The sequence below is a fragment of the Colletotrichum scovillei genome (assembly GCF_011075155.1).
Source record: "Colletotrichum scovillei strain TJNH1 chromosome Unknown Contig00003, whole genome shotgun sequence".
NCBI classification, from domain to species: domain Eukaryota; kingdom Fungi; phylum Ascomycota; class Sordariomycetes; order Glomerellales; family Glomerellaceae; genus Colletotrichum; species Colletotrichum scovillei.
In genome coordinates this window covers 1699714-1727488 of record NW_023336261.1, presented here as the reverse complement: position 1 = coordinate 1727488, position 27775 = coordinate 1699714, and the positions used below count along the sequence as shown (strand labels likewise).

The 27775-nt window shown below is 57.6% G+C and overlaps 7 protein-coding genes across 7 annotated transcripts; 3 read left to right on the top strand and 4 right to left on the bottom strand.

Moving 5' to 3' along the window:
* Positions 1-121: 121 nt before the first annotated feature.
* Positions 122-4600, bottom strand: HER10_EVM0007818 (BRE1 E3 ubiquitin ligase). The gene is made up of 5 exons (XM_035477362.1): positions 4241-4600; positions 3789-3932; positions 3680-3737; positions 2025-3631; positions 122-1975 (listed from the first exon to the last, which is right to left on the bottom strand). The coding sequence occupies exons 1-5, from the start codon at positions 4427-4429 to the stop codon at positions 1802-1804; spliced, it is 2172 nt and encodes a 723-aa protein (XP_035336251.1). The 5' UTR covers positions 4430-4600; the 3' UTR covers positions 122-1801.
* HER10_EVM0009801 (uncharacterized protein) lies at positions 477-1433 on the top strand (the record flags this gene model as incomplete). Its single annotated transcript, XM_035479274.1, has 1 exon — positions 477-1433. The coding sequence occupies one exon, from the start codon at positions 477-479 to the stop codon at positions 1431-1433; it is 957 nt and encodes a 318-aa protein (XP_035336427.1).
* Positions 4601-4838: 238 nt separating the features above from the next.
* Positions 4839-7022, top strand: HER10_EVM0001517 (myb-like DNA-binding domain-containing protein). Its single transcript, XM_035471262.1, has one exon. The coding sequence runs from the start codon at positions 4965-4967 to the stop codon at positions 6816-6818; it is 1854 nt and encodes a 617-aa protein (XP_035335657.1). The 5' UTR covers positions 4839-4964; the 3' UTR covers positions 6819-7022.
* Positions 7023-7682: 660 nt separating this feature from the next.
* HER10_EVM0007728 (UV excision repair protein Rad23) lies at positions 7683-9944 on the bottom strand. Its single transcript, XM_035477273.1, has 7 exons — positions 9650-9944; positions 9490-9537; positions 9329-9401; positions 9193-9272; positions 8798-9130; positions 8257-8745; positions 7683-8207 (listed from the first exon to the last, which is right to left on the bottom strand). The coding sequence occupies exons 1-7, from the start codon at positions 9665-9667 to the stop codon at positions 8082-8084; spliced, it is 1167 nt and encodes a 388-aa protein (XP_035336242.1). The 5' UTR covers positions 9668-9944; the 3' UTR covers positions 7683-8081.
* Positions 9945-10924: 980 nt separating this feature from the next.
* Positions 10925-12694, bottom strand: HER10_EVM0008936 (uncharacterized protein; the record flags this gene model as incomplete). The annotated part of the gene is made up of 2 exons (XM_035478441.1): positions 10925-11876; positions 11919-12694. The coding sequence occupies 2 exons, from the start codon at positions 12692-12694 to the stop codon at positions 11210-11212; spliced, it is 1443 nt and encodes a 480-aa protein (XP_035336342.1). The 3' UTR covers positions 10925-11209.
* Positions 12695-22571: 9877 nt separating this feature from the next.
* On the top strand, positions 22572-26259 carry HER10_EVM0012783 (glycosyl hydrolase family 35; the record flags this gene model as incomplete). Its single annotated transcript, XM_035482169.1, has 10 exons — positions 22572-22984; positions 23037-23065; positions 23122-23141; positions 23196-23239; positions 23294-23435; positions 23483-23635; positions 23683-24060; positions 24111-24225; positions 24272-24435; positions 24481-26259. The coding sequence occupies exons 1-10, from the start codon at positions 22848-22850 to the stop codon at positions 26257-26259; spliced, it is 2961 nt and encodes a 986-aa protein (XP_035336698.1). The 5' UTR covers positions 22572-22847.
* Positions 26260-26335: 76 nt separating this feature from the next.
* On the bottom strand, positions 26336-27727 carry HER10_EVM0011404 (uncharacterized protein; the record flags this gene model as incomplete). Its single annotated transcript, XM_035480837.1, has 2 exons — positions 27126-27727; positions 26336-27063 (listed from the first exon to the last, which is right to left on the bottom strand). Exons 1-2 carry the CDS (start codon positions 27517-27519, stop codon positions 26336-26338), a joined length of 1122 nt encoding a protein of 373 aa, XP_035336573.1. The 5' UTR covers positions 27520-27727.
* Between the last annotated feature and the right edge of the window lie 48 nt (positions 27728-27775).

The window sequence follows — 27775 nt, the reverse complement described above, 5'->3', positions numbered from 1 at the left end:
AAAAAAAGAGCTCGGACGCATCAACTTGACCCAGGACACAAAAGGTGGAGAATGATTAGACCAAGGTAGATTGGACACGTGATTGAGAGGCAAAAAGGTCTGTGAGAGCGCCACAATACACACTCGCCACTGCTGCGCCACCCTCTTCACCGAAAAGCACCCAATCCCACATCACCGCTGCCACCGTCACTTGGCGGTCCAGTGAGGGTCACTTGAGCCTCACCTCATACCTGTCCTTTTCGGAGATAAACCTTGCTGCCTGGTTTTATTAACAAACCCAGACATCAGTCTTTACTCGCTTATAGCCGAACCTTCTCATCACCACCAGGGCTACCGCGAAGTTGTCTGCCTACCTCCCATCGCGGCGAACCACGCAACCCGCCACCACGCGGGACAAACTCGAAAGCGACGTCACATTACAACAAGCAACACCATCAACACCAACACTCCATATCTCACATCACTCACAAAAAAAAATGCATCTCTCACACCCTTTCATCATAAGCATGGCAGGCCTCGCCGCCGCCGCCGCCAAACCCCCCTCCAAAGACGCAATCCTCCTCTCCAAAGTCCAATCCCTCACCCTCCGCGGCGGCGGCGCAACGACAACCCACCGCCGCGTCCCCGCCGCGCCCCAGCTCAAGTGCCTCTCCCACCCGTCCCTCTGCAACCTCCACGCCATCGACGTCATGCGCTGCACCAACAACGGCGCCGGCTACGGCCCCGAAGACATCCAGTGGTCCTGCGCCGCCTCCCTGCCCGAGGAGCTCAAGCTCGGGTCCACGGACGTCGTGTGCGAAGGCTACGCCAACGCCGACGACCCATACGTCCTCCGCGGCAGCTGCGGCGTCGAGTACCGCCTCGCTCTCACGGACAAGGGCGAGAGGCGGTATCCGAATCTGGGCAAGGGACGTGGCGGTGGCGGTGGCGGCCGTGGTGACGATGACGAAGGGACGGACTGGGGAGCCTATGTCTTTGGCGTTATCTTCTTCGCCGTCCTGGCTTGGATTCTCTACTCGGCGTGCGTGGCCGGCACTCAAAATCGAAGGGCTGGTGGAACCGGTCGGCGCCGTGGAGGCGGCGGTGGTGGGCCCGGAGGAGGTGGCGGAGGCGGATGGAACCCCGGCTTCGGTCAAGACGACGATCCTCCCCCGCCTTACCCAGGCACAAAACCCTCCAGCTCAAGCAACCAGCAGGGATGGCGCCCTGGCTTCTGGACTGGCGCGGGGGCTGGCGGAGCCGCGGGCTACGGCGCGGGTTACTACCAGGGCAGAAACAGCGCGCGGAACCAGCAAAACTACGGCTCGGGATGGGGCGGTGACACGACCAGCGGTTCCGGTTCCTACGGGGCTGGCCCGTCGAGGTCAACCAGCTCCTCCTCAAGCTCGACCCGTCATGAAAGCACCGGATTTGGGTCGACCAGCAGGAGATAGTACACTTGAAAGTAGGCATAGAGTAATTTGAACGTCATGTGAGCCAGCTCGACTCTAGGTCTATCCTGTCCTCCACGTGGTCTCGTACATGCTCCTCTGGCCCGCCTCCTTCAATAACTAGTTTGTGATCAGCCCCAAAGGGGAGGTGGGGGACACGACATTATGTACATTTTCCGAGGTCCAGGCCGTCTTCCATACACGTAAAAATACAACGATCCATCATTTCCAATCGCGAGCGTCTTAAAGGTATCATACCATGAAATCCCCTGCCACGGAAGCAAACTCCAAGCTGCGCAAACGTCTCTGAAGCATATTAAAACAGCAGCCGACACGTGAGCCGAGTCGGGTAGTAAGCCGCACAGCAGCGGCTAGTGGTGAACAGACATGACGTCCAGCCGGTCAAAGGCCCTCGAGCAGTTGGGGCACTTGCGCATTCGGTTGCTGATCCGGTCGTCTACGCACTGGTGACAGAAAAGATGCCCGCACGTCTTCAAGGCCGTATCTTTGAAGTTGTTCCGACACACTGTGCAGAGTGCAAAGGTCTGCTCACAATTAGCTTTCGTTCTACCTTGGGCGTTATGGGGGACTCACTCTGAGCATCTCTTCTTCTTCCGACGAGTTGCTCAACGCCTTGCGTTTCCATTCGTCCTTTTCCTTTTGCATCATGTCGGCGCGGACTTTGAGGCGCTCAACGTCCGCCTCCTGGGTTGTGGTGCGCTCCCTGGCCGCAGCCATGGCGGCGTCGCGCGACTTGACCAAGCTGGTCAACTCGCCAATCTGGTTCTTGTAGGAATCGACCCGGCGTGCCGCGTCGGAACTGCTCGACTCCATCTTCTTGTGCTCTGCAGCCATTGCCGCGTTGGCCTGCTTCAGGTCCGAGAGCTGCTTCTCCAGGTTGCTAATCAGTATCCGGTTTTGCGCCTCCACCTCCTTGAGCTGCGCAACAATCTCGGAACTCTTGCGGTTCTGGCTTCGGAGCACGCCAAGTTCGCGGTCTCTCATGTCCGCATCCTTCTTCACTGCAAAGTACTTTTGGTCGACCTTTTGCTTCTCGGCGAGTGCGGCCGCTGCCCGGTCCTCGAGAACCGTGTACTCCATCACCTTCTTTTGTGCGAGACCCATCGATCGCTTGTACGCCTGCTGGAGAGCGGGCAACTCCTTGTTGATGGACTCGAAATCTTGCTGCAGCTTCTTGTACTTTGAAATAAGTTCATCTGCGGGCATGCTCTCCAATTCGGGGTCGGGGTCCGCCATCGGCTGGTCTTCGGGCTTCAGACGCTGCAGCTCCAATTCCAAGGATGCAATTCGGTCCTCCTGGGCACCCGTGAGCTCCTTGAGATGCTGCAGCGCCTGCTTCTCCTCCTTTTCTCGGGTTTCCAGCATGTTGGCCTTGGCGTACCACTCGTCCCGGGCGGCGCGGATTCGTGTGAGGTCTGCGTCGCGCTCCTCGACTTGGCGCTCCAGGTCCGATGTTATCGTCTGCGCCTCGTCGTGGAGCTTGGTCCGGAAGGCCGTCCGCTCCGAGTGCAGCTTTTCGGCCTCTTCTCGCAACTGCTTGTTCGTGGCCTCCAGGTGGTTGACGCGCTTGATCAAGTCTTCGTTCTGGTTCTTGAACTGCTTGAACACGTCGGTCCGGATGAAATCTTCGTCGGTGAGGCCTTCGCGTCGTGCCTTTAGCGCCGAATTCTCCTCCTGCAGGGTCTTGATATCGGCTTGTGCAGATTCCAGCTGCTCCTTCTGCTTGTTGACGACCGCCGACGCCTCCTCAAACTTGAGCAGTGCCTCGGCAGCGTTACCGTTTGCCTCGGCGGCATCCTGTCCGTTCTCCCCTGTTGCGATTGTCGGCTTGGCGCTGGCGATGAACTGCTGCTCGAGCTTCTGGACCTGCGCGCTCTTCAATCTGTCCATGCGCTTTTCGGCCTTGAAGAAGCGAAGGCTGGCCTTGTTGAGGTCTTCTGATAGCTGCTCGTTCTCTTGCTGTGCACGGTCCAACTTGACCAGATAATCCTTTTGCTGCGCAAGCAGGCTGTTGACGCGAGTCTCAAGGTCAGCAATATTTGGCGTAATTTCTCCCCTGGCGTTTGCGATGCGATTGAGCACAGCTTCGGCTCGCTTCTTAATATCAGAGGCTGTCTCATCAAGATGCCTTTGGAACTCGTCGTTATCTTTAAAGTGCGTGCTGGTAATGTACGGAGGGTCTGGACTGTCAGTCTCATGGCGAGGTTGGATGCGACAAGGGCACTCACTTGTTGGGCCGGAGGGTGGTGTTGCAGGGTCCACGAGCTGCTCCATCTCCTCTAGAACCTAGTGAGGGGGTCAGCCATGCGACCGAGTCAAGGGATCAATCAGACTGACCTGCTTCCACCATACTTCAATGATGCGGATATGATCCTCGCGATACACAATATTCTTTTGCAATTGCTCGACGCGTGACTCAAACTCTTGCTTTTCCCTTTTTGTTTCTAAAAGTTGCCGGTAAATGGCGCCCTTTTGGTAGTTCTGAACTCATCATCAGCTCGCGCCCTCTCCATGTATTCTTTTCGCACCAGGCGATGAAAAGCGTGTGGGATGGTCGGATGCGTGGACAGGGAGACGGAGAACCGTCAGGCAGCCTCGTCGCCCTCGACGGCGGATCGAAAGGCCATTCCAGGCCAGTCGATCGTGGTCCGCCAGTGTTGAGCGTGGCTGGGGGCAGTCGATGATCGAGATGTCGCGTCGCCATTGATGGCACAAGGGAATCGCGTAGGGGCCCATTGATTGTTGAGAAAACTTGATGTGTTGGGGAATACGTGTCTCGTGACACTTACCTCGATCCAGTGTTCCTCGGCGTGGTCGCCACTATCGCCCTTGGACTTGCTTCCATTGACGGATTGATGTCGCTTGCTCGGAGGAGCGAGGTCCTCGGCGGTGCTGATGGGGGGTCTCTTCCTGTCCTCCATCTTGGCCAAGGTGGACGGACGCGGAGAGGCAGTCGGGGCTGAGGTCGCTACAGGCATGAGAAAGGTAGGAGGATGCAGAGACGGTGTATGCGTCCGAGGGTCGGGCAAGGGCGATAAAATGCGCTGCGTGGGACAGCTCAACGTGCTTAGGGATTGATCCGAGCCATGCGAGGGTCGACAGAGTCGTGCTGTGCTGATTCGGCGCGGATGATGGATGAGGAATACTTGGGACAAGGAGGTTGAATTTTCGAGGTTGAACGCCGACGCTTCACGTTCAAATCAAGCCAGCCGGTCCACTCCCCAAACGGGACTAGCGCTGCGCTGGCCATCCATGGTCTTATCAACCAGTAAGGCGCCCCGCGCGCTGTACTGCACAGCGCACGTACCGGCTAATTGTCGGGTCCCGCATCTACTTATCAGAAGCACTTTTTCTCTGCATCCCACCCACTTCAGTCACTGTCCCGCCGCGGTTGGCAAAAAGTCTGGCTCGCAAAGTGACAATCCACCAGATCCAACTTTCAACCTCAGCCCCGATCATGAGGATATTACCGCGCCGATAAAAAAGAGAAAAAGACTAGACACAATCGCCATCATGAGTTCCATGTTCAAGAAAAAGGCCGGCATGGCTTTCAAGCCAAAAATGCCCATGGCCCGTCCTCGAGCGCCTGGAGCAGGAGCAGCAGCACCGCAGCCATCGAGAGCCCCGTCGACGACTGCCGCCGCAATTGCGCCCGCAGCAGAGGGTAGCTCGAGCGAACCTACCGAGAAAACAGCGCCATCGACCGCCGAGAAACGAGCCGATTCGAGAGATACGCCCAGAGACGTGCCTACGAGTACCCCGCCATCGACCGAGCCGAGAACGACGAAGGCTGCCACGCCCCAGACACAACCCACGACGAGCGAATCCTCTGCGAAACCTGCTTCCACAGTGGAATCAGCTGGAGCAGATCAGTCCACAGAGCCGCCAACACAAAGTCGTCCGCAGCCACCGTCCGCGACGCCCGCTCCTGCTGCAGAGGCTATCGTCAGCGAGGCATCGACACCAGCCCAACTCCAGACTCCGCCCGCCACTGCTCCCTCGGCCGACGTAGTGCCTTCAACAGAGGACGCGGCGCAGACAGCGGCAACAGACGACACATCAACGACTACCGCCAAGAAGGCACCTGCCAAGCGACCTCGAAAACGAGCAACCCAGACGAGCGAGACTGCCGAGGAGGGCGAAGACGGTGCTGCGGCGCCCAAACCCAAAAGACAACGAAAGCAGCCGGCAGACGGGGAAGCCGCGCCGAAACGACCGCCTCGGCCGAGAAAGAAGAAGACCACGGAAGAAGGAGAAACGGATGCCGCTACTACTGCCAACAAGCCAGCACGGCCTCGGCAAGCCCGCTCGGTGACGCCAGAAGATGCGGAGGACCAGGAGGCCGACCTCACCACGCTGACCATGGGCGATTTGACACGAGACTTGCGCATCGGTAAGAAGTTCAGCAGACACGACGAGCTCCTTCAGCGCCACCGCGAGAAGCAGGCAAAGTCCAGAGAGAGACTCAAGGCCAAGAGGAACGGCTCGGAGGACGTGGCTTCGGAGAGCGGGACTCCGGCACCGACGAGCGACAAGCCCACGCCGGCGGCCCCTCCACCGCCAAAACCGACCAGCATGGCCTCCACCGGCCCCCAGTTCCAAATCATTGACGGACAGATTGTGGTGGACCAAAACTCCCTCAGCCTCGACCGACACGCCATCGCCGCCGCGGCCGCCGAGGGCGAGGACATGCTCGAGATTGAAGAAAACGACTTCACGACGCTGACGACGCAGAACAGCTACCGCACGGGCTCCAAGCTCAAGGGCCCCAACGTGTGGAACGAGGAGGAGACGGAGCTGTTCTACCGCGGGCTGCGCATGTTCGGCACCGACTTCCAGATGATCAGCGGCATGTTCCCCGGCAAGAACCGGCGGCACGTCAAGATGAAGTTCAACCGCGAGGAGCGCCACCGGCCCGCGCGCATCGACGCCATCCTCGTCGGCAAGAAGGAGCTGCAGATCGACCTGGAGGAGTACAAGACGTGGACCAAGGCCGAGTACGAGCCCGTCGAGGCCATCATGGCGGCGCAGCGCGCGCAGCAGGCCGAGTTCGACGCCGAGCAGGCCAAGATCAAGGCGGCCAAGGACGCCATCAATGCCAGGAACCTCGCTTCGCTGCAGGACAAGCAAGAGGGCGGAGGCGATGTTGGAGGCGAGGCTTCTACAGCGGGTGCTGCTGGCGGCGGCGGCGCCAAGCCCAAGAGGCAGCAGGCCAACGTCGGTCCCCAGATCACGGTCGACGCGGACGGCATGATCACCATTGACGAGACCAACATGGACCCCGACGCGGGACGCAAGAAGAGGGGCGCGGGCAAGACGAAGAAGAAGGCTGTGGAGTACAACATGCGCGGCGAGATTATTCACTGAGCACACGGAGGTGTACACATCACGCACCGGGGGCCGGGGGGCCAAGGTTCACGGCAGGGCGGACGGCTGGCTTCCCCCGGTCCTACCAGACAGATACCCTTTTTTTCTTACTATTACACCAGGGGCCCTATGGGCAATGAGGCGGCGTTTGGTATCTCAGTGGTTCTTTTTATTATCGCAGCGAAGGGAACTCGGGAATTAGGGCGAAAGGAACGGCTAGGGAACCGAGACATCGTCGTCTTGGAAGCACATTCCAAAAAATTCAAATCATTTTATAGAACTCTGACAAGTATCCTGTTCGTTCTATGATACAATACCACCCAGACTGCATCTGTGACCACCTATCCACGACAAACTCAACCCCATCGTAAACGACCCCCACCTCTCCCCCATCAAAATTAACAACACCAAACCACATACACACCCTTCTTCCTCATACCGCCGCCCAAGGCAACAGCCTCAACGAAAAGAGAAAAGACAGCAACAGTGTGTGCAGACGTGAAGAAACGTCAAAAACAATAAAATCAAAAATTAAACCTGGTACGGTTCCCGCAAAGGAGCCCCACACGGCGAGGGGCACGACCGCGGTACTCACTCTACTGCGGGTCAGCAGAAGTGTGTGTGCAATGCAGGTCCCCCTCCTCCACGACCCGGTGCTCTTGATCTCCGGAAGTCGTCAGGCAGGTAAGTATACAGGAGAAACAGGAACTCGCCCATGGAAAGGCGAGCTGTAGGCGTTCTTTTGTAGTGCCTTCTGACGTGAGGCCAAATGCTAGAGGGCCCTTGGACTACCCCTGGAGCCGCCCTGAGGCCAATTCACTTTGGCCTCACTCACATGATCAAATGCGCCACAGACCGAAATATGGCACTGAAGAGTTGAATTACCCGGTGCTACCCGGCCTGGCTACCTAGGACTGACGCCACGCTCTCTCCCAAGCCAGAACAGGAACAATCCTGGTCAAACACAAGCATGAGCAGTTGTAACCGCGAGTAGCTTGCGACCTCCGTATGCGTTCAGATCATTTCACGCATATTTTCCTCAGACTGCTTGCCTCCACGCCAGCTCTACCGAAAAAAGAATTGCATCATTTACTTCCACGCGGCCACTTGCCCGCCTTGCTGATGGGGATACCGCCCTTCCGGACCAGGTATCCTGAGGTCTTTTCCTCACGTCAACGTCGTCGAGCCAACCCCGTCCGGTAATTCCTGAGCCCTGCGTTTCTGTCATAGATTGTGTCGTCATGCGGTCGTTGCGAGTCGGGCTTAGTTCTGGGGCGCATCGTCGTCATCGGGCTGATCGAAGAGGAAGTTTGCGGCAAGCTCCTCGTTCTTGTCGCAGGCAAAGTAGGCCTGGATGGCAGCATCGCGGTCGAAGCCGAGTCGGCATAACTAAAGTAGTCAGCATCGTAATCTCCATACAATGTCAAGAGACACCCACCCGCTCAATGGCGTCGCGCTCCTCCTCGGTGACCTGAATGGCCTGCGCACCGGGGGGTAGAGGCACGTCGTCGTCAACCTCCTCGCCGAGAAGCTGCAGGAACTGGTCGGGGTTGTTGGCGATGAGCTGCGCAAGCTGGGGATTGCCGGCACCGAGCTGCTGAAGAATAGGCTCCAGCATCTGCGGCTGTTGCTGGACAACCTGGCGGAGCTGCTGGAATTGGGCGTTGTTTCTGAGGAAGTCCAGATTGCCGAAGCCACCCTGGGCGGCGGCAGCGGCAGCAGCAGCGGCGGCGGCCTGGGTGTTGCCGGCGGAGGCGCCACGTCCACCACCGCCGCCGCCACCTCCACCACGCGACTGGGCAGCGAGATCGAAGAGGTTGACGTTGCCGTCATCACCACCGGCCGGCGCACCACCGGAAGGCTGGGCGGGTGCCGCGGCAGCGGCCTGTCGCTGTGCTTGCTCCTCCTGGACGTCTTCGGGGATGCCCTAGTCATTGTCAGCGTCCGGCGAACCAAGTCCTCGAGGTATCGGGTCTCACGCTGAGCAGGTACTCGACGGCTCTGTCGGGGTTGTAAAAGGCGGCACGCATGGCGGCGTCGATCTGGGCGCGCTCGAAACCCATGGCCTCCATGTTGGCAATCACCTCCTGGCGCTGAGCGCCCATGGCCATTGAAGGGTCGTTGTTGCCGGCATCGCCACCGGTAGATCTAGCAGCCGGAGTCGGCGTAGCGGGAGCCGCGGCCGGGGCAGCAGCCTGGGCAGCGGGAGCGGGAGGAGCAGCTGGCGTGGCGGCGACACGCTGAGCGGGCGTGGCGGGGACGGCGGGCGCAGACGAGGACTCGGCGGCGGGAGCGGGCTTGGGTGCCTTGGGCTGTTGGATCGTCAGCAGGGTAGACTCGAGCAGGCGCGGGTATCGTCGTCGAAGCTACGGACCTTGTTGACCATGCAGACGACGAAGCCCTTCTCCTCAATCTTGTAGGACTCGACCGTGTCGTCGTCCTTGAGGATCTTGCCTAGTGTAGCTATCAGCCAGAGCCATCGCCTTCCTCCAGGTGGCGGGGTTGCCTACCAGAATAGATAAGCTTCTGGTCCTTGGGGTCCCATCCCTTCTCTCCAGCAATCTTCTGCTTGACAACCGAGATCTGTTTATCTCGTCAGTTTTCGAGGTCGGACATCGCAAGGCAGCCGTGGAGGGTCATCTCGGAGGCGGAAGTGGGGGTGAGGACGCACAAGGTCAGTGGGTTCAACGTCAAGCGTGAACTTTTGTTGCTTCAAGTCCTGGAAAACAGCCAAAATGGTTAGTATGAGCTCGAGGTTGAAGCTGTGGTGAGGCGCGCAAGGCCATCATGTCTCCGGTGGTGGTGGGGAGTAGGCTCGGAGCTGGGCATACCTTGAATGTGACCTTCATCGTGGCTAGCTTCGGGGCAGCAAAAAGGCTGCAATCACAAGGGACGAGCTGGGGGTGCTGACTTGATGGGGAAAAATAAAGGGAAGATTGAGAGTGGTGATGGAGGATGGGTGCGCTGGGGATCGATGCGCAGTAGCAAGTGGGTGAAAGATTGAGAAACCCGTCACCTTGGTGTTTTGTTGTGTGCGCGGGAAAGACTGGCAAGGTACAGAATTAATGGAGATGACGAAGGCGAGTGGTGACCTGAAGTCAGTGTTTGGTTGCTGCGCAGTGGGGGAAGGCGGCGGGCAGGCGGTTCTAGTTGGTTGGCTGAGGTACCTTCCACAACTCCCACGTCCTTTCTCCGTCCCCGTCCATAATGGTCGGTGGTTAGTGGTCAGTGGTGGTGAACAAGCAATGGCCCTTAAGGTACTCCGTAGTCTCGCCGGCCTCTCCACTCCAGGTTACCACCGTCAGCCAGGCAAGAGCACCAGCAACGGCCTAGCGCATCGGTCTCTGTCTGGATCGGGTGGCTTCTCTCCTAGCCAAACTCTGTTTATTTTGTACATACACAAGTGGCGGTGCAACTTGATCTCAAGGTGCTGTGGCACTGCGTGGGTAACCAACTGTGCTGGTGGTTTGCTTAGGCATCCGAGATGAGGTAAGAAAGACATGAGGGGAGCGACCTTTCGAAAGACCTGCCCTAAGGTACGCAGGTAGTCTAGAACACCCCCAAAAAGCCATTGGATGGACAGGCACTGGGGAAACATGGCACTCGAGCTTCCTGTTCGCTTTGCCTCGCGCTTCCATTCATTCGCCCATGTACGGATACCTACCCAGCAGCCAAGTCATCTGCATAGTCTGCAGAAATTTTTGGTGACAGCTACCTGACCTCACGGAAAGCGGGGTGTTGCACCAACTCCTGGGGTTCTTCGCTTCCTAGCCACGTCGACAATGGACACCGACCGTTGAAGAGCAACACACAAAGACTTGATCAAAGGTGGCCACACCCGTAGGCCTAAAGCTTGTACTCCTCTCGCATGATATCACAGGCCACTGCCTGAGCTGCCCTGTCTGCCGGCTCAAATAAAGTGTCTCTCTCCCTCCTGGATACTTGCAGGAACGCCTGGGACCATCATTGAGGTCCGTGCATAGCACGGCCGGGTCCGCAACGGGAAGGCCATGCGTCGCGGCGCGGGATCATCCATATTCCGATACGTCCTATATCAGCATCATTTCACCAAACGTTGACCACTCATCAAAAAGACACCAAATTTCGTTACTCGTTAAATTGTTTTCAGCTGCTGTAGCCATCTATCCTAGCTTGTCGGCGGCTTCTCTGGCCACTCGATGTTGGATCTTTTTTTTCCTACTCTGCCTCCCAGGACAACGCCGCGCTAGACAAAGAAAATAAAATCCCTCAAATATGGTATCACCGCCCGAGTTCGTACTCCCTTGTTGTCGTCGAGGACAAAATAGCAATTAGACATTCATGAAGACCACGCCGGGTCAGGTATTCTCCTTGGACACACCTCTTGTTGCCGTTGGTGCATCCCTCCTTCATCATGATTGCTCTTGCTCGGCGTCCCCGTCGATGCGGAGCTTCCGACTTTGGTACCCGTTCAGGCTCGTCCTGGCTCCGGCGGTTAGGATCCACTCCGGGATCGGGGGCGTCATCTGTCTCTCACCGAGTGTTTCGTCCTCCTCTTGGGGTGATGGGAGCTCCTCCTTCTCTTCTTTCACGGGCGGCTGGCCGTTGGGGAAAAAGTTGTCATAACTGCTGGTGCGGCTGAGGGGGCTAGGACCTCCGGGCAGACTGCCACTGCGCATGCGGCGGACGCTGTGTCGATCCGAGATGACGCGGCCGGCGTCTGGCGCCGCGGTGACGACCGTGCCGGGTGTCACCATCGGCGGCGGGTCTGGAGAGTCAGACCGGAATAGGGGGTGAATGTGAGATTCGCTGGCCGAGCCCTGCATGGTGAAGGCGGGCTCGGGGCGACGCAGAGAGCACTCGCTAGCAGAAGTCTGCAGCGTAAAGGTAGGCTCAGGGTTGCGGAGGCTGCCCATGGGGCTGGGGCTGTAGCTGCGGCTCCGACGACGAGTGCGCGGAGCTTCCAGGTCCAGATCCAATGGGGTTCCAGGGCTGGGACTGCGGCTGGTAGTAGGGCTGGCAGGGATCGTTTCCAAAAACCTGCCGGGGGGAGAGGACGTGCCGAGGACGGTCATGCGGCTCTGCATGTCGACCGAAGACGTGTCCCACGAGTCAAAGGACGAATCCTCGTTGACGCTGCTCGAACGCGAGCGGTAGTGGTTCGAGTCAATCGACTCTGCCCGACGCTTCTCCCGCAGAGGAAGCAGGCGGGTTCGGGAGGAAATGGGTCGGACGACGTTGGACAACGAGGAGCGGAACGAGCTCAGTGTGTCGGTGGCGGAATGACCGCTGCTCGACTGAGGCGGACTTTGCGAGCCCATGGAGGTGGACCGGCTCCTGCCGTTAAAGGTGGGCGAAGTACGGTGGTAGGGAACCGACTTGATGTGGACGTTGGGAGATCTCTGGGACTCCTCGTCCGAGTGCATGGAGCCTGACTCGTCGCGGGCAACGAGGCGGGCCAAGACGAAATGAATGACAATGAAGATGAGCTGACAAGCAAAGCAGAGACCGAGAGCGACGGACGAAGCGATGAGGAAGCTCGTCTGGGTCGCACCGAGAACGGTACCCGCCAAGTCCCTCGTGGCGTTGCTCAGGCAGATCATGGTGGCTACCGACGCAGCAGTGGCCATGGTGCAGACGAGGACACTCGCACCAAACATGGCGCTGATGAAGCGCTTGGAGGAATTCCTGAACTTGGCAACCAAGTTGGTTGACAAGATCCATCCCAAGAATACCAAGAGAATGCTTTCCAAAATCGAAGACAGAATCGAGGACGTGCGGACAGGCGCCGCATCGGCGATGTGAGCGGCGAGGACGACGTGGATGATGACAATCGTGATGGTGGCAATCAGAGCCAGCGCGCCGGCCGCAATGGGAAGAGCTCGAGGCAGGCCCATGGTGAAGTTGGGGCTTTCAAAGCCGGGTGGGAATCGAATACGAGCGGAAAATGAAGCTGAGGTTTCCTACGCCGCTGACACGGAGACCGGTTCGGCTGAGGCGTTGCAGATGGGTCTGCCAGAGACCGGTGGATCGGTTGTTTGTTCTCGACGGCGAACAAACGGCTTGTCAGGACTAAAGACTGGTGAATCGATGAGGACTGGGCCCCGATGAGGCTGGGTCACTGGTGTGAGTCGACGGTGGGTGTAAGTGACGTGTCGACGACTTGATTCCACAGAGTTTATGACTAGACGAGGTGAGATCGGGACGCGGTTGACCAGCCGTGTACATGAGCACTGTTGATGATTCGATCTGTAGGAGAGCTCCGTATAGAAACTCTCTGTCCAGGGCGAGTAAAGAATGGGGTGTTGTCGTTTGCGTTGACGAATAGGATGCCGAGCACTGGGCAGCGAGGCTTCACTATGGAACCGGGTTGGTCGAGATGGTCCAGATGGCCGGTGTAATGGGCCCAATGTTGTCGATGGGGATTGGGTGAAGCGAATGTTCAAGTCGTGGGTTTAACGAGAGAATAGTAGTTGGTGAGAAAGAACGGAAGGGGGTTGAGGGAAGAGGTGTAGGTGTAAGTAGAGGAGACGAAGGACGAAACCTGGGAACCAAACGAATAAAGTATGGTAGGCGGTCGTGGTCGCGTTTTTGTGTGCGGTGCGTTGCGGTGCCTGGGTTGGGGGTTAGATGGCATTCCCTGTCGGGGAGGTGGGTGAGGGTAGAGTCCAGCGTCGCGTGGGCAAACGGCAGACCGAGCGAGTTTATTCGTACCTTACGCACACACCTCGGCCGGTGGATTCTTCTTTTTTTTTTTTGGTCCCTTTCCTCTGGTCTCTGGGTCTCTGCTCCGTACCCAGACTCAAGTATCGAGTGAACGAAGGACGGCAGTGACAAGGATGTGGGAGGGATGCCGTGGTGGAGCGCTCGGAACGAAACACTGGCAGCTACCCTTGTCCGTGCCGGGGGGCGTGCGCTCCTGGGACACTGGACAGAGTCCGGGTCTGGTGTGGTCTGGGATCCTGACTGGAGACCTGGGAGTCTGGGACCAGGACTGGGAGCCCGCGGCGGCAGGGGAGTGAGGCCCGCGGTGACGAGATGATTCGGGATCTGTGATGTGCTGCTGCTGCTACTGCTGCTGCTGCCGTGCCGTGTCAATGTGTGTTCAGCGCGTGCGTTCCCATGTGCTGGACCGTAGAATTGCGCTGGTGGTGGACAAAGTACCAATACTGCACGACACGAGCAGGTGAGATGCAGGGCTCTGTCGTCCCATTCATCAGTTGCCGCTGCCGCTGTATGTACGTGTCTGTTCTGCCAGTGCACAGAGCCAGTCAGAGAATTGGATCATGACCGGACGATGCGACGGCTATGTATGTACTCTCTGACCTCGTCGTTCCTTGTGTTGCTTGTACTTGTAGCACCGCGGCAGAAGTCGTACTGCCTGTGGCAATCAAACTCGACTTTCCAATCGACCACGTTGATTCGATTGTGTCTCCATGTCGTGCCAGCTAGACTCGATAATTCCTCCCCGTAGACTCTCGTAGGTAGCCGTAGACGAAAGAATCTTGGGCCGAGAGGCTCTGGCTACCTTAGTTTCCGATGGTAGCATGAGATGGCGAGGGCTGACACTGGAGCTGCGGGGGATTATTGGCCGCGCCGTCCCCGATTAGATGAAAGAGACAAGCCACAAGCGCGATATAAAACATGGGAAAAACGAAGGTCCAGAGACAATGGCGTGAGGAAAGGGAGGGGGAATCATCCGTCATCCCACCCGGCGGTTTCTGGAAGAAGAAACAAGAGGGGAAGCATCGTCAGCCACAGTAGGATTGCCCCAAAAAAAGAAACTCTCGGCGCACAATGGCTGACTGGCAGACGGCATATGTTGAGGCAGCAGGCCAGTCTAGCAGACCAGTCTCGAAATGCGTGGTTTTTGGCATCTCGTCTTTCTTTGCCAAGCGCCGTCACTCATCTCCTTTCTGATATAGGTCGCTGTCCCCGATAAGCCCAGAGTTGGAGCGTGAGCCGTCTTTTCCCTGGTTATCCCTGGTCCGTGTTGTTGTTAACCAGCACGGCTAATGTCGCTTTTGCTCCAGCTCCGGCGCAATCGACGATGCCCGTCTTGCCTTTCCCATCATTGACACGATCTGGGTCTATCCAGGCTGCCAGGAACAATCGCAAGTGAGGTTCCCACTCGGCGAGTGCTTCGCACCATGGTTTGCGAAATGACGGCGCTGAAAAAGACCCCGTGGTTGATCAAGTGAGGCTCTGGGCCGTGCTAGTTTTGTTTACATCGTGTCGCTTTCGGCATGGTCGCAGCGACGTGTCGAGATGGACACTAGATGCTCACTAGATGGCGACGACGGCGCAGGGTAAGGCTGGACTCGAGAGCTGCGGTTGCATCGTATGTGAGGGGGTTGTGCAGGTACAATCTCCGGTCCTCTTTTGCTATCGCCCGAAGCTGCCAATTGAAGGTGCTCCCTTGCATCCGTGAATCAACACAACGAGCCATCAATCGTTCCGTCAAATCCGTTCTGGCCAGTAGGTGTCCTGGCGCGAGCTACGGCACTTCTGCCCCTCAATGGGCCATGGCGCTGTGCCTCTTCTTCTATCCCAAAGCAGAAGGCCATGATCGACGAGGCTAGCGATGAGATGCGTGGCGTCTCCTTGGACTGGTTGTTTGTTTTTGAGTGAGACACGCGAATCCCTGTCGGTTGGTCGCGAGCAGAGGGAGACAGAATCGCTCTTCCGATCCAAGACAAGCTGACACTTTTCCGTCATGGACAAGTGGCCGTCAGGCGCAGTCGGCGATAGCTTCAAGACACTTGCGACGTTGGACGGGGTTCAAACTTTGGTTGCTCGACTGCTGAGTCGCCGAGTGTCAACAAAGTGAGGGCAACTCCTAGCTAGAGGTAGTGAGCCATCCACCCGTTGGCATGGCAATTGACTGGTGCCAGGAGAAAGCGGAGGCAAAAAGCCAGTGCTCTCTTGTTTCGACAGAGGGGTGTTCCCTCTTGAGCGTCTCTCTGCCTCCGTACCTTACTACGTAGACTAAGGTAGGTACAGAATAGCGGCTTCCGGCTGCCTTCAGTGGAGAGCTGGCGGCGTACCTGAGGGGGCGAAGAGGGGCGAGAAGGGGTCGAGAGAGACCTGAGGGGTCTTGCTTTGACCAACAGGCGACGGAGAGAACTCGGTCGCATGGGTGGTCCATGTTCTGCAGAGGGGAAGTTTGCATAACAAGAGGGCGGTTGTGCCGTTCCCCCGGTGCGCTACCTATGGCTTTGACCTTGTGCAGACGGTCAGATAAACATTGGTAGCTGGAGCTGGAGCTGGAGCTGGAGCTGTCTCCGAGAAATGGTCTTCTCTGGTTGAAGAGTCCTGCGTAGGACCAGGCTCCCAGCCCAGTTGCCAGTGACGCAGAGCGCATCTAGATCCCGAACCTGGCCGAACTGACTCGGCCCCCAAAGAGGGCCAGCCCGGCTGCCCGAGTTGGTAAAAGAGATTTTCGAGATTTTCTGGGGAGACGCTATTCAGTTTTGTCGTTGGAATGTAACTGTCTAACCTCTATCGGGACACCAACGACTCGACGACGACTCGCCAAAAAACAAGACGAAGATCCAGGTTTGGCAATGGCAGAGACAGGGAAGGCGATCTATCGACGAAGAGTTTTCCATGGGTGCAAAAAGCGTAAAATGATACAATATCAGAGGTGCCTTGGGTACATGAAGATGTGCAGGAAGGCACCAGGGACGGAAGTACCTCGAGATTTTCCTGCCGCCTTAATTCCCGACGGACCCAAATGACTGGGCAGGAGCCCGGGGGTGTCTGCTCCTGCTGCTCCTCGCGAGTCGCCAGGGACTTGTCTCAAATCTTCTATTCTCGGCTCCTGCTGGAGTTGGAAAGTCTCGGAGGACGAAAATGACGCACGCCTGCCAGCAGTGGGATGCCTCCCCGCTCAGCTCTGTCACCTGTGGGAGTCTGTCTACCTTACCTTACCTTGGGAGAGTGTCTCGAGTGCGAATAAGGAGGACGTTGCCAGGTCAGATGCTGACACTGAAAAAGACGAGGCCAATGCGAGGCAAGCCAAGTGCATAGTGCACTCCGTGTATATCAATGCTCAACCTCTTCTCGGCGCAATGGAATCCATTCTCCATCCAAAGGTCCAAAAGGAGCAAGGAGGGCTCTAATGAAGGGACGAGAAAAGACCTTGAAACAATGGCAGATGCTACAGTGCCATACCCCGTACCTACCTTACTTTTCCTCAAGGCTCAAGGTACCTCCTTAGCCATGGCGCGAGGGATACGTAGCGCATGTCTCTGCCTGAGGGCCAGACGACTATCTTACCTTGCCTGTTCCTGCCAACCACCTCACAGAGGTACCTTACCTACCAGATAACGGGGTACCTACAGATGTACGGACTACACACTGCCTGAGGTATGAATGTACCTCACATAGGACGTTCACAAGGAAAGACCTTCCAGGCTCCTTCCAACGTCTTTTCTGACTCCAAGGCGTCCCTGCCTTCCCGGCCAAGTTCCCGCACACACCTCATGCCAGCCGTGGGCCCCAGCTCCCTTCCCGCTGTTACCAACCCGCTGCCTTGATTCGACGACTTTTCATTTCCTCCTCTCCACCAAATTTCGCCCCATGTTGTCCTGAGTCCTGACTGACTCCTGGGTCTTGACTTGTGAAGCCTTGGGCCATGGTCCACCACGGCTTCCACTCCTCGACTCCGTGTCTCTCCACATGGCCACACTTTTCCACGACACTGCCCTGGCCAAGAATGGGCCTCGCTGTCCCAGCCAGGCACAGGCTGCAGCAGGCTTGCAATTTGCCTTTTCCCCGGCAAGCGAGAGGACGGCACGACAGGGCAGGGCACGACATTGACAAGGCTCGACAAGGCCTGACACGAGCGACAAGGCCGGAGGTCCGCCAGGATCCAACGTGCTCGACGGGGCCTGCGGGAATTAGATCCACGGCCAGAAGCCTGGAACTTCTTGGGCCTTGGAACAAGTGGAAGAAGCGGCGCCGATGACGAAAGAACGCATCTGAGATTCATCTCGGAGAATGAATCTACGAATACGGAGTATCCTACAGTACAAAGTACAGGCTACTCATGTGAGGACGGAGCATGGTACGGAGTACTGTCTGCAGACCTGTTGCCGTGCTGATCAATCCCCGGCCGCCAGCGGCAGCCAGCCTGTTGGGCGCACGCCGGCGCTCTTTTGGGGGCTGACGGCGCATTTCCACATCTTCTATTCCTGCTTCCTTTTTCTCCGACGCTTTCCAATCAGAGACGCCCAGCCCACGCCTCCCCCGCTGCTCGTCATCTCTCACGTCGATGGGAGATGGATTAGAGATGAGACAGGCCCTGTGGTTGGCATGTTGGTGCCTCGCCATTGGGCCGCCGGCCGGCACTGGTGAGTCTCTGTCTCTCGTCTAATTCTGCCTCAGCCCCGTACGAATACCTAGGTACAAACAAAGGGTGCTCTTGCGATGGAGGGTCGGAAGATGGCCATTGACTGACACACAATGTGCCTAGTGTCTCTTCAGCTCAACGTCTCCGTCCTACGCCCGCACAGAGTTTGTGCCCTGCGTCGGCCTTGCTGCGAATGCAGAGTTCTCGTCAACGATACGTACCGGATGTACCTGACCCTAGTCCCGATGTGCTGCGATGCGATGCTGAGGCGACCGCTCGCCGTTCCGCGGCCCCATGGGATCGCAGCAAATCCGTCGCATCTCATTCGTCGCATCTCGTTCAGACGAAGAATGCCGGGCCCAGATGTGTCTTGTACCTGCGTTTAGGGCTCACGCTGCCGCACCTCTGGTGGAGTGGCGGTCCAATTTTCTTTTTGCCCACTTACAGCGTTGCGCCCATTGGGTATCCTTCCAAAGTACCTTTAGCCGGTTGCTTTGTCATTTTGAGTCCTTTTCTGCCCCGATCAACTTTTTCCCGCTCCTGCTGTTCCCACCACGCGAGCGGCGACGTCAAGAGGGGAAGCGGACGCCAAAGAGTCATTAATTCCACTTGTTGCGGAGTACGGCCCAGATTTCAAACTTCTTCGCAGCAATCAGCACCGAGAAGAAGCAATCTCGTCGAGAACCGGCCGTTACGCCTTGCCGAGTCTTCCCATTCGCAGTTGACTCTAGGATCTTGCTTGGAAAAGCCGCTGTCAGAAGAGGGGCTCATCTGCACAAACCACAAGCAGTCACAGCTCGGGCAACCAAGTGAACAAAAAGTCGGCTTTTGCTGGCAATGACTCGGTGTTATTCTGGGGGTTCGAGGGGATATCCCCGCCATGACCGCACCTTGGACAAAACGTTAAACCCTCGGTGCAGATGGCATCACTGCGTGCCCACGTCTGTCTGCCGTCCGTCCGCCCGCTCTTCTGCGAACCGCTCCCAGGTCCACCCACAACGTGTCAGCCCGCACACATGTTTGACGGGGTTGAAACGAAAAGAAAGGAGGCCAGAAAAAATTCTGCTTCTCCATGTTCTTTCGACAGCACTTGTCAACGGCTCCGATCCTTCTGTTGCCAATTTTGGAAAAAAAGGAAAAGGTTCGCACGGCGCTCCAGCACCAGAGTTTCGTCTTAGTCGCCCGCCCAAAGAGGGTCAAAATCTGGCTAGGCCATTGGCCGTTTGCGGCTTGCGTGCGCACACAACGGGCGAGCGTTGCAACTCACCACAGGTAGCTTGATGCTACCGTCGTCTTCTTTGTCCAGGAACAACTGAAACGGCACGATGGCAAGCAGCGCGCGCCCGCCACGTGGGGATCTACCAGACATGTTGGGCTTCCGGTTAACGGTTCCTGTTTCGTTTCTCCCATTCCGGAAGCATCTTCTACTTCGATAGCTGCTGTCTGGCCGGATCGATGCAACTACACGTGGTCGACAGTTTCTAGATGGCGCCATGTGTATTGGACTTCACTTCTCTGGTTGTGGGATTCAGGCGAGGTCATGCTGTGGCCGCGAGAGAGAGGATGCGCTGGCAACATTTCATTACGTACTGATAGGTGTCTATTTAGATGCCAGCCGTGCAGCCGTCGTCAAGTGATGCTCGGAAGCACATGTCGGCCATCGCGCAGGCAGTTCAAGAACACTTCATCCCGCCATCGCTCGCGGTAACCTGCAGACCCGTCGGGTAGATCCCACGATGGTCCAAGTCCAGCCAGTGCAGTTGTATCGGGGCGCCGGGACGTTGTCCAAGTCTGTGCCTCCTACTCCGCCATAGCACGGTTGTGGCCACCGCCGCCGGCTCGTCATCGGTCACAACCATCGTGGACGGCCAGCACTTGTTTGCCCGAGGCTGGTGCATGCGACCGAGCACATGCGCTCTGTCTCTCGAGGTCGGCGACTCACCGGTGGCCCCCACAGTCGGTCAAGTTCGTCGTAGGTGTTCAAATTTCTCTAGAATCGAGGTCGAGGTCGAGGCCGAAGTCGCCCGACATCTTCCGCCTTTGCTCTTGCGGCGCTGCACAATTCCCGTACGGATATGTGTGTATGGGATATTCTCCGGCTCCCGCGCGGCATCCCAGGGTGCTGCGTGGCAGACCTGGGAATCCGGGGCGAGGCAAATTGACCAAATGCAGCAAAATGGCAACGGCTTCGGGGAGTTGATATTAAGATTTGATGAAGGGGATTGGCCTACCAGGTTCCATCATCGCTTGGAAAGGGGGCTAAAATGCATCCCTTTGCCGTTACATTTCGCTTCCCTTTGTATTTCGCCTACCCCGGTCCGTTGCCAGCGGCACGACCAGCCCCTGCTCCCCCGAGGGAAAGAAAACGTACGGGGCATCTCGCATCAAGTTTCTGCTTTATTACCCGCGAAAGCTGTTAAGGAGGCTGGTGCAAGGTGTACTCCTCCCCTCAGGGGGTCACCGAAGCTTTGGCGCTATCGATTCACCAGTGAAGTCAACCAGGGAGGAGGATATGCAGGGCTGTGGTTGACAGGTTCTAGCTTGCCGTTGCAACTTGCAGCCTTGCAGTCCAAGTGTGGTTTTGCAACGGCCAAGATATGCCTCGAGTCAGTTGCAGGCCGCCCTGCTTGGAGGTAGGAGTACGGCGTCGCCCGGCTGCTGTGCGAATGGGAGATGAGAGTTCATCGTGAATCCGGAACGGGATCGAGAGGCCCAGAAGGGGTATACTGTGGCTGGATATAGCCTGGAACAGGTGGCAGCCCGAACTCAGCACGTCATGATATACGGAGAGTCGGGCCTCTGGTGCTGTTTGCGACGCGCTCTTGATTGGTACCCCGTACCGAAGCTAGAAATGCGATCTTGTCCTGCTGCTTCAGCTGATACTACGTCCATGGTTCCGTGAAGCTCGCAAACATTGATAGCGAAGTGTCTAGACGAGCTCGGTCAGCCTCGGTCGTTCGCGTTTGCAGCATATGTGATGCCGGAGGGATGGGGTGTTGCGTGAACTCATCGAGACTGCCTCAAGGACTGGACATGATGCAGCGCTGAATGAGCTACCCATCCCGCAATGCTGATCATGTGCGAGATCACTGCCCTACAATCTACGATGCCGTCGGCCTTTTTGCGAGTGTCCAGAGAGGAGTGCTTTGCTAGCGGAGCATGGCTGGTAGAGAGATTGTCTCCTTGCAACCCTCCAACCATCATTGACAAGACCTGGCGGAATACGCTTCTCGACAAGCGTTTTGGAAACCTCGCGGTTATGTTCGTAGACTGTTGTTCTGCGTTCAGACTTCAGTTGAAGACATGAGCTCGACTGGCGCATCGACTATTTACTGCAGACCGTCAGTCTCTCCTTTGGGCACTCGTTCGGCCCATCGGCTGGAGATGAAGCTGAGTGCAACTGTGCGCATTACGCCGTGGAAGTCGTGGATCATGTTCTTCTTGCTTCAGCTGGACTGGAGCTTGAATGCTGGGTCGTCTCCTGTACGGCCACTGCGCGTTCAAACACGATTTGTTGTCGACTCGTGCTTTCAAGAGGACCGCAGCTTCAACAAAGGAGCGATCTGTTCAAGTCGAGAAGCTCCCGCCATCGACGGACTGTAATCAGAGGGCTTGGTGAGGCCTGGTAAGATGGATCTTTTGTAGAGTCGCGACTAGGCGATGCGAGGCGTAGGCATCGCAGTGTGGTTCCAGAGGCGCTGTACAATCTCTACAGTTCGTAAGACGAACTCGGGAGGTTGATTTCAAAACCAGATGCAGAGACTGCCAGCACCTTTTGCCTGGATTTCATCATTGTCCAATGAAGATGGTTCCTCGAGGTAAGCGTAGGAGGAAGTTTTGGGGCAGCTCCATGTGCCATGATCAAACGCAATCCTCAAGCAAATCTCGTAAGGCCCGACAATGGGTAGTGAGAAGTGTCCATGGCCCAGGTCCAGATATATGCGATGCACACGTACAGAGAGGGATGGTGAGAACTTGGTGCTTGGGTTGCCCGGAAGGACCGGCCGAGAGACATCGGGGTGATGCCCCAAAAAGCTTGTCTGCGTGCTTTCCCACATTCTGACAGGCACGCTTCCACTGGCATCTGGGGGAAAGCTCGGGTGGCCCCTCTGATCTCCAGCTGATCATTGGGCGACCCCGCAATCGACCAAACATTTCGGCCCAAGCAACGCCGAGCTCTCATCTTTTTTTTCATTCTCTTTGTGAACCATGGTCTAAACGGGCAGCTCAACATGGCATCTTCCCTTGCGCCGGACGCGTGCGGCTCGCAGTTTGATTACACTTGCAAGGACCAGCGGAAGAATTGCGCGACAGTACGGGCGAGGCCACCGCGGTTCCTGCGTTACTCTCACGCGAGGCACGCAGTCTACACAGGAACGGTGACCGGGATACCCCGCAATGAAGTAATGACGGCCAGACCTCGAGCATCTGATTGCTGGAAACTAGAATGAAGAGCTGGTGGTCTGCGCCTGTGGGGAGGGAAGCCATGCAGCTCTTCGTGATGTCGCATTCGGTCCTCATTTCCGCGACTGGGATTGATGGCCGGCTGCCTGTGATTGACAGTGATGGGCTCACGATCGTTTATCAGTCGGTTCGTTCCCGCGTGGTTCGCAGCAGAGCAGATCTAGAATGCAACGCCATTCTCGCTCGATCCGCACATCTACAAATCTGGAACCCGCCAAGGTTGTGCTGTCATGCGTTTTCACCGGGCTTTGACGGCCTTGATCTGGCTGTTTGCATCCGGGGCTTGGGCGACTGACAACGGCCTCACTGACGTGGTGTCGTGGGACAAGTACAGTCTCGTCATTAACGATACCCGGACGTACATCCTGTTCGTGTCATCCCATCAATCGAGTCTGGGGTTAGGTGTTGACTGATGACAGCTCTGCCGAATTTCACTACCAGAGAACGCGTAAGAAACTCCAACCTCTGGTCTCGATTCGCAACTAACCCTTTTCTCCCACGCAGCCGTCCCCGAATTGTGGCCCGTGAGTTAAGCCTGTCGAGGACCTCCCTTTACATACTAAACCTTCGACAAAAAGGATATTCTGCAGAAATTCAAGGCCAATGGCTTCAACACCGTGAGGTGAGTGCCGCCTGTATGCAATCAAGACGCCAGAACGCTCACACTGCCTCTCAGCATCTACTTCTTCTGGTCGTACCACTCGGCTGCCGAGGGCGTCTACGACTTTGAGACGGCGGGCAAGAACATTCAGCGATTATTCGACTACTGCAAAGAGGCTGGGCTCTATGTCATCGCCAGAGCCGGCCCCTACTGCAATGTGAGGATCTAGCATATTCGACCATGTCAAGAGGCTAACACGTCCAGGCCGAAACCAACGGCGGCGGCCTCGCTCTCTGGGGCTCTGACGGTCGCTTCGGCAAAATCAGAACCTCTGACGAGCGGTACCAGGCCGGGTGGCTCCCCTTCATCACGCAAGTGGGCAAGATTATCGCCGCGAACCAAATCACAAACGGCGGCGTAGGTGCCTTCGTCCCCGTTCATCTGCAGCCCGCTGACAAGCCCAGCCCGTTATTTTGAACCAAGTCGAGAACGAGTACCAGGAGAGTGTCTACTCCCCCGACCACACCTCGGTCATCTACATGGAACAGCTGAAAAAGGCGTTCCACGACGCCGGCATCGTAGTCCCGCTGACGCACAACGAAAAGGGCATGCGATCGCGGTCGTGGTCCACAGACTACAACAACGTCGGCGGCGCCGTCAACGTCTACGGACTCGACAGCTACCCAGGCGCCCTCTCCTGCACCGACCCGACGGTTGGCTTCAACGTCGTCCGGACCTACTTTCAGTGGTTCTCCAACTACTCCTTCACGCAGCCGAGCTACCTCGCCGAGTTTGAGGGCGGTTGGTTTTCCAACTGGGGAAGCCCGACTTTCTATGACCAGGTGCGTGTGCTCTGAAATGTTGGCGGGTTGTGAGCTGACATGCACAACAGTGTGCCTCGGAGCACGACCCGGCCTTTGCGGACGTTTACTACAAGAACAACATCGGCCAGCGCGTGACCCTGCTGAGCATCTACATGAGCTACGGCGGAACGAACTGGGGACACTGTGAGTACTACGCGGATACAAGCACTGCAGAGACTAACAAGAGCAGCCGCCGCACCTCAGGTCTACACGAGTTACGACTACAGCGCCCCTCTCCGCGAGACCCGCGAGCAGTGGACCAAGCTCTTCCAGACGAAGCTCATTGGCCTCTTCACCAGAGTTTCGTCGGATCTGCTCAAGGTTGAGATGATTGGGAACGGAACTGGCTACAGTGTAAGTCGCGCGGACTCTCCATAATATTCCTGCTAACGCCCCTAGCTTTCTTCATCCTCGGCCTTTAGCTGGGTTCTCCGTAATCCTGATACCCAGGCTGGCTTTACCGTCGTGCAGCAAGCCAGCACCAAGTCCATGACCCCCATCCAATTCGATGTCACCCTCAACACGACAGGCGGACCCGTTACCGTCCCGAACGTTGTACTCAACGGTCGCCAGAGCAAGATTCTCGTCACGGATTACGCCTTTGGCAAGCACACTCTGCTGTACGCCTCGGCGGACATTGCTACCTATGGCCTCTTTGACACTGAGGTGCTCGTCTTCTACCTCCAAGAGGGCCAGACAGGAGAGTTCGCCTTCAAGGACGCAAGCGACCTCACATTTGAGGTGTTTGGCGACACGGACTTGCAGGAGACGACAAACGGTAACCATTCGGCTTTTACGTGGAAGCAGGTCGCCGGTTCCACGGTGGTCAAATTCTCCAACGGCGCTCTCGTCTACCTGCTTGAGCAAAAGTCGGCGTGGCGTTTCTGGGCGCCCCCGACAACGTCAAACCCTACTGTGAAGCCCGACGAGCAGCTCTTCATCCAGGGCCCCTACCTCGTCAGAAGCGCCAGCATCTCTCACGGCGTCCTCCACGTCTCTGGTGACAGCGACAAGGCCACAACGATTGAGGCCTACGTCGGCGATAAGCCCATCGAAACCATTGACTGGAATGGCCTGCGCTTGGCCGCCACAAAGACTGCGTACGGTTCCTTCACTGCTCAGATTCCCGGTGCCGAGGACCGTGCTGTGACCCTCCCCGAGCTGTCAAACTGGCGCGCGGCCGAAGCCCTTCCCGAAGCGGCGCCCGACTACGACGATTCCCGATGGACCGTCTGCAACAAGACGACGACGCCTAGCCCGTACGCCCCAGTCACGCTACCGGTGCTCTACAGCTCCGATTATGGCTTCTACTCGGGTGCCAAGATCTACCGCGGTTACTTTGACGGCGCCAACGCCACCTCGGTCAATATCACGGCCTCGGGCGGTTTGGCGTTCGGATGGTCGGCTTGGGTGAATGGGAAGTTCCTCGGCGGCGATGTTGGGTCCGCTTCCGCAACGACAACCAACAAGACCCTCACGTTCCCTCGGTCCGCGTTGGTTGAGAAAAACAACGTCGTCACGGTTGTGGTCGACTACCATGGCCACGACCAGGCCTCGACAGCCCAGGGTATCAATAACCCACGCGGCATCCTCGGCGCCCAGTTGCAGCCCGGCAGCACACGCACCAACACGGGCTTCAAGCTGTGGAAGTTGGCGGGCGCAGCCGGCGGCGAGGCCAACATCGATCCCGTCCGCGGACCCATGAACGAGGGCGGCCTCTACCCGGAGCGCCTGGGCTGGCACCTGCCCGGCTTTGCGCCCACCGGCTCCTCTTGGAAGCCCGAGTCCCCGCTCGTCGGTCTCTCCGGCGCGGGCATCCGCTTCTACGTCACGGATTTCACGCTCAACATCGACTCGGACCTGGACGCGCCGCTGGGCATCGAGTTCTCCGCGCCCGCAGGAACGACGGCACGCGTCATGTTCTGGATCAACGGGTACCAGTATGGCAAATACGTCCCGCACATTGGCCCGCAGACACGGTTCCCTGTGCCACCGGGCGTGCTCAACAACCGCGGCCGCAACACCCTGGCCGTCAGCCTGTGGGCGCAGACCGACGCGGGTGCCAAGTTGGACGGGCTGAAGCTGGTGCGATACGGGCAGTACCAGACGGATTTCAAGTTCAACCGCGACTGGAGCTACCTCCAGCCCGGGTGGAAGGACAGGCAGGAGTATGCTTAGTTTAATGCATCACGGGCAACGTCGGCCGGCGTGAGTAGATATTTAGTTGTACATAATATACACGTCAGCGAATTACCTATTCGGATTTATTCAACTTCTTTCTGGCGATATGAGCCTTTAATATCCGCGTCCACTCTGCAGCGTGCCGCTCCCAGTAGGCTGCCCACTTCTCGTCCGAGGCGCAAATCTTGCGCCATTTCTCGCAATAGTCCACCAGCTTCTGGTACGAACCGGGGATGCCCGCCCCGGCCGCCATGAACAGCCACGCCCCTACGCCCTTGTCGTCCGGGCACATGTCAGCCAGGCGCGACCACCCCCGCGCGTAGCCCAGCTTGCCCAGATGTTGAAACGTGTCCTTGGCTTTATCCTTCTCGCCGAGCCGCAGGTACGCGTCGCCCTGGCCCTCGAGCGCGGAGCACATCCAGTCAAAGTAGGCGGCGTCCTTGCCGAGCGCGAGGGCCTGCGTGAAGGCCTCGAGGGCGAGGTAGTCGTCGCGCTCCGTCTTGCGGTGGAGGTGGCGGAGGCCGGCGACGACCATGGCGTTCGCGTCGCGGCCCTCTGCGATGAGGGCCAGGCACCGCGTGCGGGTGTGCCGCCAGCGCGGGTTGTCCCAGTCGTAGTAGTTCTTCTTGCCCTCGGCGAGGTAGAGGTGGCGGCCGAGGGTCAGGGCGGCCGGGTCGTAGCCGAGGCCGGCGGCCGTCTCCATCATGCTGAACTGCAGGATGACTTCGGACTCGACGTTGGTGTTTGTGAAGTAGAGGAGGCCGGCGGTCTGGTGGAGTTCGCCCGCCGTGATGTTGTTTTCTGCGGGGTTCGTTAGCGTTTGTGCGTGAGGTGGTGAACGGGTAAGGGAAGGGTTTGCGAACCTTTGACGAATGCCTTTTGCCAGTCTTGTGGTTTATCGGACCGGGCGAGGGCTTTCATGTACTTCATGTAGACGTCGTGGGCCCGTTCCGCCGTGACGCTCATGTAGCGGATCTCGCGGAGCAGAATCTTGAACTCGGTGAGAGACCGGGGCTCGAAGACGACGTCCCGGGGTTTCGGCTTCTCCTCTCTGGCGCTCGACTTTTTGAGGCCCGGGAGGGGCCGGAGTTTGCTCTTTGTCTTTAGCGTCCTCGTTGTCGTCGTCGACATCGTTGTCGGTGGTGGTGGTGACGGTGCCGCAAGGGCCCATGGTAATGATGACGGCGTGGAGAGGCCGGCTAGGAGATGTCTTCTGACGCCGCTGATGCGGGTGGGATTTGTCACGAGGCGGAACATGGTTGGCGATGGTGTAGGGGAGGTGAGTATGAGATGAGATGAGATGTGGCGCGATCGCCGGTGATTTATCGGTTATCGAAGTGCGACCCAGTGCGCGTTTTGAATTCCATAAATACAGCCTTAATGATTTCTACAAGCTGAAAAGTCGCCTGCACTTTCTTTTTGGAGACACTTGACGACGTCGTGAATTGAAGCTGGCGATGTTGAGTGAGAAGGTGAGAGTGAAGCTCCGGGGAAGCTCGAGTGAGGTCCGCGG

What these genes read in the sequence shown, in the direction of transcription:
- HER10_EVM0001517 (XM_035471262.1), top strand. Translation starts at nt 4,965, where the DNA reads ATGAGTTCCATGTTCAAGAAAAAGGCCGGCATGGCTTTCAAGCCAAAA.
- HER10_EVM0007728 (XM_035477273.1), bottom strand. An exon ending in TCGTCTGCATGGTCAACAAG is followed by an intron (nt 9,131 to 9,192) that starts GTCCGTAGCTTC and finishes ACGATCCAACAG; the next exon opens with CCCAAGGCACCCAAGCCCGC. An exon ending in CCGTCGAGTACCTGCTCAGC is followed by an intron (nt 8,746 to 8,797) that starts GTGAGACCCGAT and finishes GACAATGACTAG; the next exon opens with GGCATCCCCGAAGACGTCCA.
- HER10_EVM0007818 (XM_035477362.1), bottom strand. Translation starts at nt 4,429, where the DNA reads ATGCCTGTAGCGACCTCAGCCCCGACTGCCTCTCCGCGTCCGTCCACC. An exon ending in CCGAGGAACACTGGATCGAG is followed by an intron (nt 3,933 to 4,240) that starts GTAAGTGTCACG and finishes TGATGAGTTCAG; the next exon opens with AACTACCAAAAGGGCGCCAT. An exon ending in ACCACCCTCCGGCCCAACAA is followed by an intron (nt 3,632 to 3,679) that starts GTGAGTGCCCTT and finishes CTGACAGTCCAG; the next exon opens with ACCCTCCGTACATTACCAGC.